The sequence below is a fragment of the Cupressus sempervirens genome, chromosome 7 (assembly GCF_028749045.1).
Source record: "Cupressus sempervirens isolate cs-2001-9-10 chromosome 7, ASM2874904v1, whole genome shotgun sequence".
Lineage (NCBI taxonomy): Eukaryota > Viridiplantae > Streptophyta > Pinopsida > Cupressales > Cupressaceae > Cupressus > Cupressus sempervirens.
The window spans coordinates 611,712,661-611,726,382 of NC_143124.1; the positions used below are offsets into that span (position 1 = coordinate 611,712,661).

The 13,722-nt window shown below is 35.6% G+C and overlaps 1 protein-coding gene across 2 annotated transcripts in view; it reads left to right on the forward strand.

Annotated features, from left to right (window-relative positions):
* The first annotated feature begins 2,211 nt into the window (after positions 1 to 2,211).
* Positions 2,212 to 13,722, forward strand: part of LOC149548209 (1-phosphatidylinositol-3-phosphate 5-kinase FAB1B-like) — a 72,999-nt gene continuing 61,488 nt past the window's right edge. Inside the window, exons 1-5 of one of the 2 annotated variants that reach the window (XM_089792253.1) lie at positions 2,212 to 2,633; positions 2,714 to 2,759; positions 2,852 to 3,451; positions 3,540 to 3,693; positions 3,792 to 4,199. In XM_089792253.1, the coding sequence (XP_089648379.1) occupies positions 2,387 to 2,633; positions 2,714 to 2,759; positions 2,852 to 3,451; positions 3,540 to 3,693; positions 3,792 to 4,199 (1,455 nt within the window). In that variant the 5' untranslated portion in view covers positions 2,212 to 2,386. The remainder of the gene's footprint in view (positions 2,634 to 2,713; positions 2,760 to 2,851; positions 3,452 to 3,539; positions 3,694 to 3,791; positions 4,200 to 13,722) is intronic. The other variant, XM_089792254.1, reaches the window with a different exon arrangement.

The window sequence follows — 13,722 nt, forward strand, 5'->3', positions numbered from 1 at the left end:
TGATAAAATAATTCACACTTTTATTCCAATTGATAATTTGGCCAGAAGCATTCTCATAATCCTCAAGAGCTTTCTTGATGTTCCTCACATTCCTAGCAGAAGCTTCTCCCATAACAATAGAGTTATCCACAAATTGTTGATGGGAGCAAGATTTAGACGAAGTCTGAGCCCTACAAAGTCCCCCATAGATGCCATTTTCTCCACAAATCTACCTAAGCATTCAACCATGAGAATGAAGAGTATAGGCAAAAGTGGATCCCCTTTCCTCAACCCACGAGATGCCTAGAAGAAAGGAGTTGGAGATCCATTGACAAGAACAGAGAAGGTGGCAGAGGAAACTAGCATAAGGACCAACTCCAAAAGTCTCTTATTAAACCCAAAAGCTTCCAACCCTCTTTTAAAAAAATTCCAGTCCACCCTATCATATGCTTTGGATAAATCAAGTTTAAGAAGGAACCCCTCTCTTGGACATAGTAAGGGGATGAATATTCTCATGCACCAAGAAGATAGAATCCAAGATCTGCATGCCAGGAACAAACCCATTCTATTGTTTGGAAATCAAATTAGGAAGAAAAGATAAAATTTTGAGAGTTAGAACTTTTGAAATAACTTTATAAAAAGAGTTACATAGACTGATTCCAGTCTAAACTGATCCATGCAATTAGCACCATGCTTTTTAGGAATCAAAGTGAGGAAAGTACCATTCAACTCCTTGAGATTTTTTCTAGATCCAAAGAGCTCCTTAACTCCATTAAAAACATCCTCTTGAATGATAAACCAATACCTATGAAAAAATAGGAAAGAAAACCCATTGGGACTAGGAGCCTTGCCTCCTTCAAAGGAGAAGATAGCCTTGGTAATTTCATCATTAGAGGGAATAGCAGTGAGGAATTTACCCTGATCATTTGAAATACATTTTGGAATACAATCAAGAAACAATTTTTGCTTATCCTTATCCAGATTGGGATCACCTTCCAACATATTACTAAAAAAATCCATAGCTTCCCTTTTAATAATCTCATCATCATCAATAGGAAACCCGTGAACAATAAGTTTGGAAATTTTATTAACCATTCTATGCTTCAAAGTAGTCATATGAAAATACTTAGTGTTTTGATCCCCTTCCTTCAGAAACACTTATCTAGAGTGCTATCTATGGATGTATGTTAAAATCTTCGTGTCTTCTGGTTAAAGACATAATTGATTTATATAATTCATTGAATATCTTTTCACGAGGGAGTTGTACCTCTCAATTCAGAGGAGAGTTATCAATCCATGACAACTTGTCCAACTATTAATACATTTTGTTCTTCTTTTCAGACGTATTGGGTCATTATTTACGTTTCTTTCCTAAGGACAAATCTGTTTACTAAGTCAATGGTTGTAATGACATGTTGTTTAATTTCTATTTGTTAATGATGTTTATGTTTAATATTGTTAGACACAATATTCTGCTAGTTAGGTATGTTCCTAAATGGACTAGTCATAAGATTATGTATAGTTCTTCTAGCTTAGATGGTAGTGTTTATAAGATTGATAATAGCTTTGATAGCCTAGATACTGCTTGTTTCACTATTTTGATTAGATGTGATTTTTTAATTTTTAATGTGTTGGTAAGGTGCTAGTAATTTGATTTAAGTGTTAGCTTTCATAATTGGTTGTAATGGGACAACACCCTAATTTTGTTACTTATAATATAAAAACATTATTGTACTTATAAAATAATATCTATTAAAGATTATAAAAATATATAATATCACCCTTACTTAACTAACACTAAACTCTATATTCACATCAATAAAAATAATTAAATTTTTTATTACCCAATACATTAAATAATGGATCCTATCGTTTGTATATATTAAAATGATAAACAAAAAATATGAAACATAAAATACTATACATTTTATACAAAATTATAATTATAAAGAATACATTCTATAATTAATTTTGATTTTTTATATATAAAGAAAATACAAAAACCTAAAATCGTTCTTATAATGGAAAATTTTCAAAATGAGTCTAAGGAAATAATTGTCACAGTATAAATTTTGAATAAAATTATTTCTGTAAATACGAATTTTGAATGAAATAATTTCAGTAATATGAACTCTGAATAAAATAATATTCACTAAGACAAGTTCAAGTTACAAGGATACACACCGAGTATGAGCCCCACCATTGCGAGGGTGGTTTGCTGGAAAGAAAAGAAAGGGAAAGAAAAAGAAAAGCGTAAATGATATGCCACCCCAAGCTTTAGATTTTTTATATTTTCCCATCTGCACTGTGTTGGTTTCTCTCTCTGCATTTGCAATGTCCTGTAAATTGAGGGGAAGGGAGGGATCCTGTTCATCCAACACAAGATCATTTGTCTCCTTTGAATTCAATGGGTGTAAGCAAATGGTGGAGATGGAATGCTGATTACGAGGAGGAGAATGAGCAGTGGAGATGCGATTCACAGTTGTCAAACATCACTCTGTTTCCGCATGATGAAGATGAGCTTCCACAGGAGGAGGAGGAAGGAGGGGGGCAGAGCGATGAGTATACAATTGTCGAAGATGTAGACAATGAAACCCTCTACCTCACTCCATCATCATCATTCCAGAGCTATACTAGTTGTCCATCAAGCCCAGGTACACACTTTTAACGTTTTTCCCTCTTTACTGCTATTCGATAGATTTCATATCAATTGTTTTTGTTTTCTGTGATTCAGATATGGACTCAGGCGAGGGGGAACTCCAATTCTTTTGCGATGACAGGTTTGTGTCTTATCTTTGTCACGCAGATGCAATTCTTTTACATTTTTTGTTTCCTTGTGGCTCAGCAGTACCCTGCACATGTATGAATGTAGTAATTATGAAGATGAAATTGGAGTTCCTTGCTCTTACGAGTCGGGTGTTACACCGCAATCACAAGAATATATGGAGGAGAGTGCCACGGAGCATCATGTTACAAGGATGGGAAATGAAAATGAAAATTTGGACAAGGAAAATGTGACTGAATTTGAGACTAATAATGGACAATTGGAAGCAGAGGAGCAGAAATTGGATTCCAACTTCTTTAGAAATGAGCTGATTTTTGAGCCTCCGGAGGCGGAACAAGAGTACCAGGACAAGTATGGGGAGGATGAGGAGGAGGAGGAGGGATTGCCACGCTTTAACTCTAGCTCTTGTAGCACAAATGGTTATGAGGAGGCGACAGGGATGTTGAGTGAGGGATACAGAGTGAGAAACTCTATTCAATCAGTAGTAGATGGGCGCTTTAGGTTTTTGGTAGAAAAATTTATGGCTGCAGACAGTGTGAATATTGAGAGGTGGAAAGAAATAATTTGTTCATTGTCATGGGGAGCCGCTTCGCTTATCAAGCTAGATGCTTCAAAGGAAGGAAAAGCAATGGACCCTCGATGCTATGTCAAAGTCAAGTGTATAGCATGTGGCGACCACACGCAAAGGTTTTCTTGCCTTTGCCTCTTTAACCTATTTCTTGTTGAATATGGTAACATTTGCCTCAGTTAACGTATCTGTGTGTTGCTCTGACAGCGAGTTAATAAAAGGAGTGGTTTTCAAGAAGAATGTAGCACACAAGCACATGCCCACACGATACAAGAATCCGAGGTTGCTGCTGCTGGGAGGGGCTCTTGAATATGATGGGCCTTCAAGCCAGCTCTCATCGTTCGATAATTTGCTGCAACAGGTGCGCATACTATGTTCACTGATCTTGTTATCCGGTCTTCTTCCTTGGCGATGCCATATGTGTTGTATTTGTAATTATCTCTCCTTGTCCTTCTACAGGAGAATGATTTTTTGCATATGATCCTTGGGAGAGTTGAAGCTCATCGTCCTAATGTAGTGTTGGTAGAAAAGACCGTTTCCCGTCCCGCTCAAGAATTCTTTTTGGCCAAGGAAATATCATTGGTGTCAGATGTCAATAAATCACGCTTAGAGTACATTGCACAATGTACTGGTGCACATATTATAGATGTTGATAAATTGCGCTTAGAGTACAATTACATTACGAAAGGTACTGGCGCACAGATTGTTTCATCTCTTAACAATCTTACTATTACAAACGGAATGCACTGTGAGTTTTTTCATGTTGAAAAATTTGTTGAGGAACATGGCAGTATTGGCGAAGTTGCTAAAAAGTTTACCAAACACTTGATGTGCTTTGAGGGTTGTCCAAGGCCTTTGGGTTGTACGGTAAGGCCTCTTTTTTGTTTAATGTTTTCTGTTTCTATCAGGTTCATGTGCTTTGTGTTCTCTATTTTGATCTTGCAAATGGGTATTACTGTTTTTTGCTTGGGAACATTAAAATATAGAATTGAGTAACAAGCTCAACTTCTTATAAACCTCATCTTTTGCAATAATCTTTAGTTATTGTGTAGCAGGGGCAGTGGTCGCTAATAAGTTCTGTTGTAATAGACAGTAACTGATGGATGTATTATTTCTTAATGGATTACACGAGGACTAAAGTATCTTAGAAGAAACTTGCATTCAATTACCTCATTACACCGCCTCAGTTTAAATTCAAAAAGAACACCAGAAGAGAACACAGACAAACACAGATGATTGAAAGTACTATTCTACTTTCCAGATCTCATAGAAATTATTAGCTACATAAGATTTGTGTCAAAGCAAAATTAAATTATCTATCTCCAAATTAAAAATTTTACATTGCAAATAAAAAACTTATATGACGAATTGCTGGAAATTCAATTTACAATTTGATCTTTTACAGGCTAAGTACACAATATGTTTCCCATACAAATAAGGGTTTCTCTATTGGATTCCTTCATCATATACAAGCATTTGACACTCATGGAGGGTGTGGAAATCAGTTTAATACTTTTCTCACAAATTCTCACAGAAATCATTTGCTACAGATTTGAACCATTGTTGATGCAAGAGAAAATTAAGGGGTCTTATTGGACTGCTCAATTTTGCACCCTCTGAATCACATTCCTTTTCAATAAAAACATGAACACATAACTTCCCTATATAGTCTATTATAAATCAAAATTTCAAACATCAAGTTACAAATTCATTCCGCTACAGAGAGCATACAGAGTACTTTTATCTGGATTCTTTCCTTGGCTTCATGTCCTCCCCTGTCCTATCTTTAATCTTCTTTCTGCGACTCTGCTTGCTCTTTTTCCCTGTCTCTCACTGATTTTTCTTTCCATCCACTCTCTCCCAACTAAATTAGGAATTGACTTTTTGACTTCCTTATATCTCTCCCTTTGGCTGTGCATCTGCCCTCCCTTCATCTGTGTCTTCTCTCAAATTTCACTGTCACACTATCTTCACCTTATTACTTCATTTCAAACTGTAAACTTCAAGCATTTATCACTGCACCTTTGTTCTATTTGTTCTGTCTATCCCATGCAATTTCTTGATTCATATCTGCCGAAAAATAGTTTACTCTCCAAATTAAGTGCCATTCTTCTCGTATTTCCCACATAACTCCGTTGCTGTTTACGTTTATTCCCTCAACACAATTTGCTGTGTATTTGATTTCCATTTGACTTGGGCTTCATTTCCCTCCAGGCTGCTTCTCCTTCCTTTCTCTTTCAGCTTCACTCTTTGGTATTGGCATGTTTTTACCATTATGGTTGTGCTGTATGTTCTTTTAACTTCCTGCAATGCCCGATCTCATGGGATCTAAAGCCACACAACAGCTTTCTCCCTGTTTCTATGTGCTTGACATTTTATTCATCATCATTTTACCCTTCATCATCATATTACCCTCTCTTGGTATCTATGCTCTCTCGTGTACTTTCTTTCTCTGTTTTTCATTTTTTTGGCATATAAACTTCTCATTGCAGCCCTTACTCCACTGACTTGACGATGGAAATCATTTTGAATTCCCTTTCTTTTCGTGCTGCAAGTGCAGTAGTTTGTGAAGCAATTTGTTTGTGCTGCATACTAGAAGGATCGGGGGTATCACAAAGCAAACCTTAAATCATCCATTGTGACAATCAGAGTCTTCTGAAACTTGTTCAAAATCCAATGCTTTATGATGAATGGGCCAAGCATATTGAAGTTGACTGTCACATACGAGAACATGTTCAACAAAACAACTTTCAGCACCAATTCTGCAGGAACAACTTGCTGACGTCTTCAGCAAGCCTTTTATTTGTACTTTAAAGAAATGATGTAATAAGAAGGGAATGTTGGATATTCCATCATTTACTCAATGTAGATAGTTTGTTATTGTTTGTTTTGACATTATGTTTATTGTTCGTCGAAAAGGGTTGAAAAGGATTTGGGGGTATCACAAAGCCAACCTTTAATCCCCCATTGTGATAATCAGACTCTTCTCAAGCTTGTTCGAAATCAAATGTTTCCTGAATGGACCAAGCATATTGAAGTTGACTGTCACATATGAGAGCATTGTAAACAAAACAACATTCAGCTCCGATTCTGCCCAACTCAGGAATAACATGCTGACATCTTCACCAAGCCTTTTATTGGGACTTCAAAGAAATGATGTAATATTCCATTATTTACTCAACATAGATAGTCTGTTGCTTTTCGTTTCCACACTATGTTAATAGTTCATTCACACCTAATTTTTTCGTGAGTTTGTTGTGCAAAATTTGCCATAGGCTGAGGTAATTTATACCTAACATCTAATAGAGAATTCCATGGCATATTCATTAGAATTGGGTTTATGATATTTCACAATATCCTTTGATAGAGGTGTGCTACCCTTGACTTCATTTTGGTGCTGCCCCCAAATTTCAATAAAACTACAAGCAATAAATAGGCCGTGATCATAAAAATCTACAAAATACATATTCCTTGTTGTGAATCTCTACATATTCATAGTTAGAGCGATAATCAAGTATTATCTTGTTTCACATATTGGACTTGTGAAGTATGCAAGGATAGCCATAGACAAAGTTGGCATGCTAAAATCTGTGTACTGCCAAGTATAAGTCAAGTAATTGTTGGCAAGAAATGCCATTTTTATAATGCAAAATATATCAACCATGCCTTGCATACATGACTCATATAAGAATCCATCTATCATAATCTTAGCTAAAGTCAAAATAGAACATAACCATTTATCTTTTCACTTAATCACCTCTTCTTTGTTAATAAGTTTGTCAACAAAACATGCAGCATTGAAGGTTTCGGGAAAAAACCAAAACAATAGATGTCTCCCTTCATTATACACACAAGTTATTTAGATGCAAGCAAATATCATCGCTATATCATCATCCAAGAACCATCTGAGACACTAGCGCATGACTTCTCATGATGTTGGGATGAGTAACACAACTTCCTTTGGGTCATAATCTTATAATTTTAGTATTGATATTTGTTTTGATGATGTTAGTGTGTCTTTATTAAGGGGTGCATGAAAAAAGTTTTAAATCTGTAAACATTTCTGAATTTCTCGGGGTTTCAAATTTGCAGAGTCCTTGCCCAGCTTTTGTGTTGAGTTGGGGTCTGAGTCCGAGCCCAAAATTATCTTGTCATATCTGAGCCTCATAACTCTGGTTTCAAGTTTCCCACAACTCAGCAAAGAACTCGTCCGTACCAGAAATGGTTTCTTGTGAACCACTACACAAATATGAAACATGGGTTGATGTAAATTGACATGAAACTACACTGCTGGACACCAAAAGTCACATCACACTTTTGCTCTCCTATCTCATGCTTTCAATTTTTTGTCTTTCTAATATCAGAGACAAGTTCAATATTGATGTTTGGGATAGTTGGAGATGGCCCTTTTTTGAGATCTCTAAGCAATCCTTTCAATTATCTTCTTTCTTATATCAAACTCAAGTTTGATAATGAAATTTGGGATAGCTGAAGATGAGTTTAAGGAACCTCACTATTTGAGATCTTTGATAAGCTTTCCTTCTTCTGAGATGTTTCTTTATAGCGTAATTAGAAGAGTCATTGATCCCTGTGAAAGATGGTTAAATAATTTTGCTACTTTGTAGTCTTCTTGTTTTGAATCCAAGAAATGTAATATTCTGCACTAACTTTTCCCACTTTTTACTATCAACTTTTGACAATCATTTGCATTTTCTGAGCATGTAAGCTTGCTGATGTATACATTTCAGATTTACAAAGTCTGAATAATAGAAGGTAATACTGATGTTCACTTTCAGATCACAAGGCTAGACGATAGGCAGAAGATATATTAAAATTTCTGCCTTCAAATTATATTTATTAGGAACAGAAACGAGTGTATGAGATGACAGAAATATATAGTAGTCCTGACCTCATAAAAAAGGGCTACATATTGGCTGGTCTACATTTCTGTATATTACTTCAGTCCAGCTGCTACAGATATGAGAATGTTATCCAATGCTCCACAGTAAATTGCTACAAGTTTGGTGTCTTCGAATGCCATGCAATGCTTTCCTTATTGTTGCTCAGCAACTCCTTGAAGGTCCAGTCATTTATGCATTTCTCTTCTTTTCACACTCAACTTTCCCATACTCCTCATACCAGCAGTGCACCTCTTTGTGCCCCATTCTTGGCTCTGTCTTCCATAAAATGCTATGCCTTATCACTCAATTTGTAGCTGGAAGGAATTGATGAGTGATCACCTTAAGTCTGCACTGTAAGTCATGTCCAGCTCTTCACAAACTCACCAAAGCTCAGTGTGACTTTGTCAACCTGCATAAAATGCCGCAAACCCATGCCATTGTTCACAAAGCTTTTCTCCTGCCAAAAGCTCAGTTGCCCGGGTATGACAATCTCATTTGTGCAGATTTAGAGGCAAGAAATTGTTCAGTATCTAAAAAAATTAACCCACTGGCTTGAATCTCTGGTTTTCACAATTGGTGACCCCAAAAATATATACCTCCAAAATAGAAATCAGTTGTAACTGTCATATCCCATATCAAACTAGTAAGAAATATATCTTTGCAAAGACTTCATGAATTTCTAAAAATCCCAATCACTAAATCATCTGAGTGATCTGAATGATTCCTCCTGCACTATCTAGGGTAGAAACTTGTATTACTGAAACTAGTAATCCCTTAGGTTTTTTGTCCTAGGGTTCTAGCTGCAAAGAAGCTCCTCAAATTGAACAAGAGAAAATAAACCAAGCATGGTGAAAATAAGCTTTAAAAACATTCCTTATAATCATCCTAGGAAGTTTCTTGAAAGACTTTTCAAATTCTCATAACTTTTAATATTTCAGCGAATCCCAAAAATAAAGTGACTTTCATAGCTTCCTTTTAATATTTCACTTGAATCCCTTTATTAAATTAATTAAATACATTACCCGTAAAATGTGCTTTGTTGGAGAATATTAAATAATTAATTTAAGTTATTCCTTTGCTGCTGACTTTAGCCTATAGGAATAAAATGGGCTAAAGGATTACCTAGGCTCCTAGGAAGGGGACATTACAATTCCTCCTTCCCAAAATTGCTTGCTTCAAGCAATTGCAGATTTGCATGTTGAAGAATCTATTCACCCTATTGGTTCCCAAGACCACAGATTGGAAATCCAAGAGTTTTGCCAATTCTCTAATAGGATTGCTCAATCATGGCCAACAAATGGGAATTACCTCCTGATCTAATTCCCTTGCACTTTAGGCTTTGCTAAACCTAGGCAGGTAAACCTTGCATTAAACCCTAATCACTTAGTTCAAAGCTTTTCTATAGAAAATTTAGACTTTGTGAGTTCTTAAGTCGGCTCCTTAAACTCAATCAAAATAGAAGTTATATGGATGCTTTGAGATATTTACTTGTGAAATGAATATAATTTGATTGAAAGCAACAATGTCTATGAGTTATGGATATGGTGAAATTAAATGTCTTCTTTGCTTTTGTATATCAACCATTCCTTACAGTAGACTGATATATCGTATGCACCTTCAGCAGTGTTGTTTTGTTGCAGCTATTAAGTCTCGTTTGCTGGCTGTCTCTTTGTTGTTTATTGTATTATTCTTCTACCTGTTGATTTATATATCGTTTCAGATTTAATTATAGTCGCTTCAGATTTCCTTTCCTTATATCATTGTTCATTCCAGGCTTGTTGGACAGCCCTCATTGTCTGGATTGAATTTGTTGCACATTGCTGCCATAAGACTCTAAAATACACACGCACAGATATCAATGTGGGTGCCATTTCCTCCTTATATTATCATATTGCTGATCCTTATATATCCATCGTATTGATGTAGTCGCTGCTTTGTTTATGTCAATTGTTGCCTTCATATATATGTTGCCTAACACTTTTTATATATCTCACCATCACTGCTTATTTTGCAGTTTACTCTAAATCCCCATTGCCTTATATCTCTAGTGATGTAATTGTTTATAGACTCAAATACTTTCTAAAGCTGCACTATTGTTCCTCTAATATCTTTGTTTCGATCTCCATACCTCATACTATGTGACCTGGAAAGATGCATCGCAGGCTTCTTCTATATTAGTCTGATCGTAATGTATATTACTATATGGTATAGCTTGTTTTGTCCATGATATTAAATTTCTTATTAATGAACCTTATGCCTTTGACATTGATAATGACTTTCTCATTGACATCAATGGAAATAATTCCATCATTTCCATCATGAATCTCCAACATTATTTCTCAAATGGAGTTCCATCACACCCTCCCAAGTGGCATCTTCAATGGAAAAGTCTTCTCATTGGGTGAGATACTCCTTAATAACTTAGCTTCTCAACCTCCTCTCTCTAGCATCCAAAGCCTCCTTCGGAATCAATGTCAACTTTCCCTTATCAAGCCTCCTTCGATTTATAACATTCTAAATCCAACTGTACTTTGGCAGCTCAAGTTCATCCGCTGCTTCCCCCAATCTTGGAAAATCTTTTAAAGTCTACAGAAGCGAGGTTTCAACTTCCCTATACCAGTCTTCCTCAATGAGGATTACCTGTAGGGCTGAAAGCACAAGAAAACTGAGTCCCCCATTTCAAAGCTTTACTCAATTTTGTGTTGATCGACGTATATTTCTGTTGATTCTAGGCACTAAGTGTCTTAAGGACATCTTGACTTTCTCGAATCTTGTCCTTGGCTTTGAGTGTCTATCATTAAAAGCTAAAGCCATAAATGGTGGAGCATTGTGTTAATATCCCCGGATTTAAGATATGCTGTAACTTGTAATAGCACTTGTAGATTTTTATATATTTTTTAAGTTACCTTCTCAAAGCATATGTATATGAGTTTAAGAGGCATGTCTCCATAGAGACATGTCTCTTTTACTCTCATTAATTATCAATAACATTTTCTTATTGTGTGTACAAAAAGTGTCACACTTACCATTATTCTTGAGAATACTTATGAAAGAGAGCATCTCAAGAGGCGGCTTATAACTCTCTATCTATGATGTGCAAAGGTGCAAAATAATAGTATGGTGACTCTCAAGTGAACCAAGCTATGCAACTCTTGCAAGGTGTACCATAGAACGAGAGATTCAAAGATGAAAGCAAGAGTGCTAGCATCCAAGAATCGCAATGCAATGAAAGCTATACTAACATGAAATGCAATATGAAAGCAAAGCTAATCAAATATGAAGAGTGACAAGTCTTCCTACTTAAGCTATGTGAGCTAAACTATGAGCATAAAGAAAGACTAAGCTAAAATGCCATAATACAAGTAGAATGAGAGCTAAGCTAAAATGTCAAAATGCAAGAATTCTCCAAGTCTTCAAAGCTTCGAAGGCACCTAGAAATCCTCTAGAATGATGGTAGCATGAGAGTCTAAGATTTTAGAATGAGGAGAGAGCCCTCCTTTTTAAAGAAAAATGGACGGTTGAGATTAAAAGACAAAATAGGCATGATCAAGGGAGGAGAATGCATCTTGAGTGATCCATGTGCACAAGCATCTCCACCAATCACAATCACTAAGTTGACTTTTGAGAGGGAAAAAAATGTGTGGAGGAGAATTAAACTTATTTTAAAAATAAAAGATCCCTCTCACATAGAAAGTTGTGCAATCATGTGTAGACAAAAATGTGTTTTCTTCTTATTTTTAAAATAGGAATAATGCTTTATGTGTGCACACTTAGGATAAGTGGGAAGTGGGTTTTTTATTTAATTAAAAGGGAGCATGTTCTTTTAGTTAAATAAAAGATTTAGGATAAAGTGGTCAAACCATAGGTTATAATCGAATAAATTGTAAAATGAGGATTTGATCAAAGATAGGTGATTAATAAACTATGCAAAAATGCTAGAAAGGGCGCTAATAGTCTAGATGACCATTTTTGGGTGAGTACACTTATTTTCATGATAAAGAGTAAGATATTGACTTATATATATATATATATATGGATGGATGGATACATTAAATGTATTAAGTATATATGTCACATATATATAAAGTATTATATATACAAATATCTCCAGTGCATTTTATCCGACTGAAACTACACTAACATTACCCCTCCCTTTTAGTTGGGGAGGGTAAACATATAGGCAAATATTACACCATTGGCAATATTTAGGAATGACACATCAAGGAAATCTTTGATCATAAGATTTTCATTATATGATATCATATGAGTATTGGCCTATCAGAATATCAATACATGATATTCACCAAATACTATTTTGATATCATATTAGGTAACATGAGTATTGGCCTATTAGAATATCAACACATGATATTCACCAGTGACTCTGAGTAATAGCCTATCAGAATATCAATTATTGATACCCACCAAGTACTCAACACGGTAATAGTCTATTAGAATATCAAGGCAAGATATTCACCAAATACCTATCATATATCTATACAAACAACTTATAGACCGTCAATTTAATGACGTCTAACACTTAGTTGTTGATTTACAAGATAAAGCCCTTCCTGATCTATTTCAACATTTACATAAAATGTATATCATGATTTAAGTTATTGTAAGGTCGTCACCTTCCAATAACCTCTGCAAATACAAGTGATAATCATTTGGAAGTTGTTTATTCATCATGACGTACATAGGGGGGCAGACCCGTACACACATGACATCAAAAAGTTTACATGAAGTCACCAAAGATATTGTCATGTAGTGTTGTCATGACATCTACCATGAACTATATCAGAGAATGAGGTTTTCACCTCAAACTCATCTCTCATAGACAATAATGTATTACAAGGGATTGTACTTGGAACTTCTTCATGAAGAAACACTAACCTTTTGACCTCCTTGTCAAGGTTACTAATAAGGTGTCAAAACTCCCTTTGAGTTTGATATCAACCTTTCCTAACCTCTTAGTACAAGGTTGTCTCTGATGAAGTGTCAAACTCCCTTTGAATTTGTTATCATCCTTCTAACCTCTTGGCAGCAAGTCGTTTCATGCTTCCCTAGTTCAACAGGTATCCTGATAGCATAAGGTCTTCCAGCCTACATACATGAAACTTTATCCTGTGAATCATAGTCCTTTAACTGCTGTAGTTTTTGATCATTGGAGAATCCATCTCGACATGGTCTACTCCCTCTGAATCAATACAACCAAGATCATCAAAAGTTTGATTGAAGCATATATTCTATCTGCTCCCTTTGTGTTCCTTTTCTGCTGCAATAGACCTATTGGAATGAGATGCACCAGAATTGGACCGTGATAGCAGCACTGAAGTAGCAGGGTATATAAGTATGATCAGGCTCATGTGATCCTACAACCTGAGTAGTCATTTGCTTCTTCAATGAAACTAGAAACAAATAAACTGGATGCAGACCTATATCTCATAATACTACTGGAGACCTGTGTTGAACTATCAATATTCATG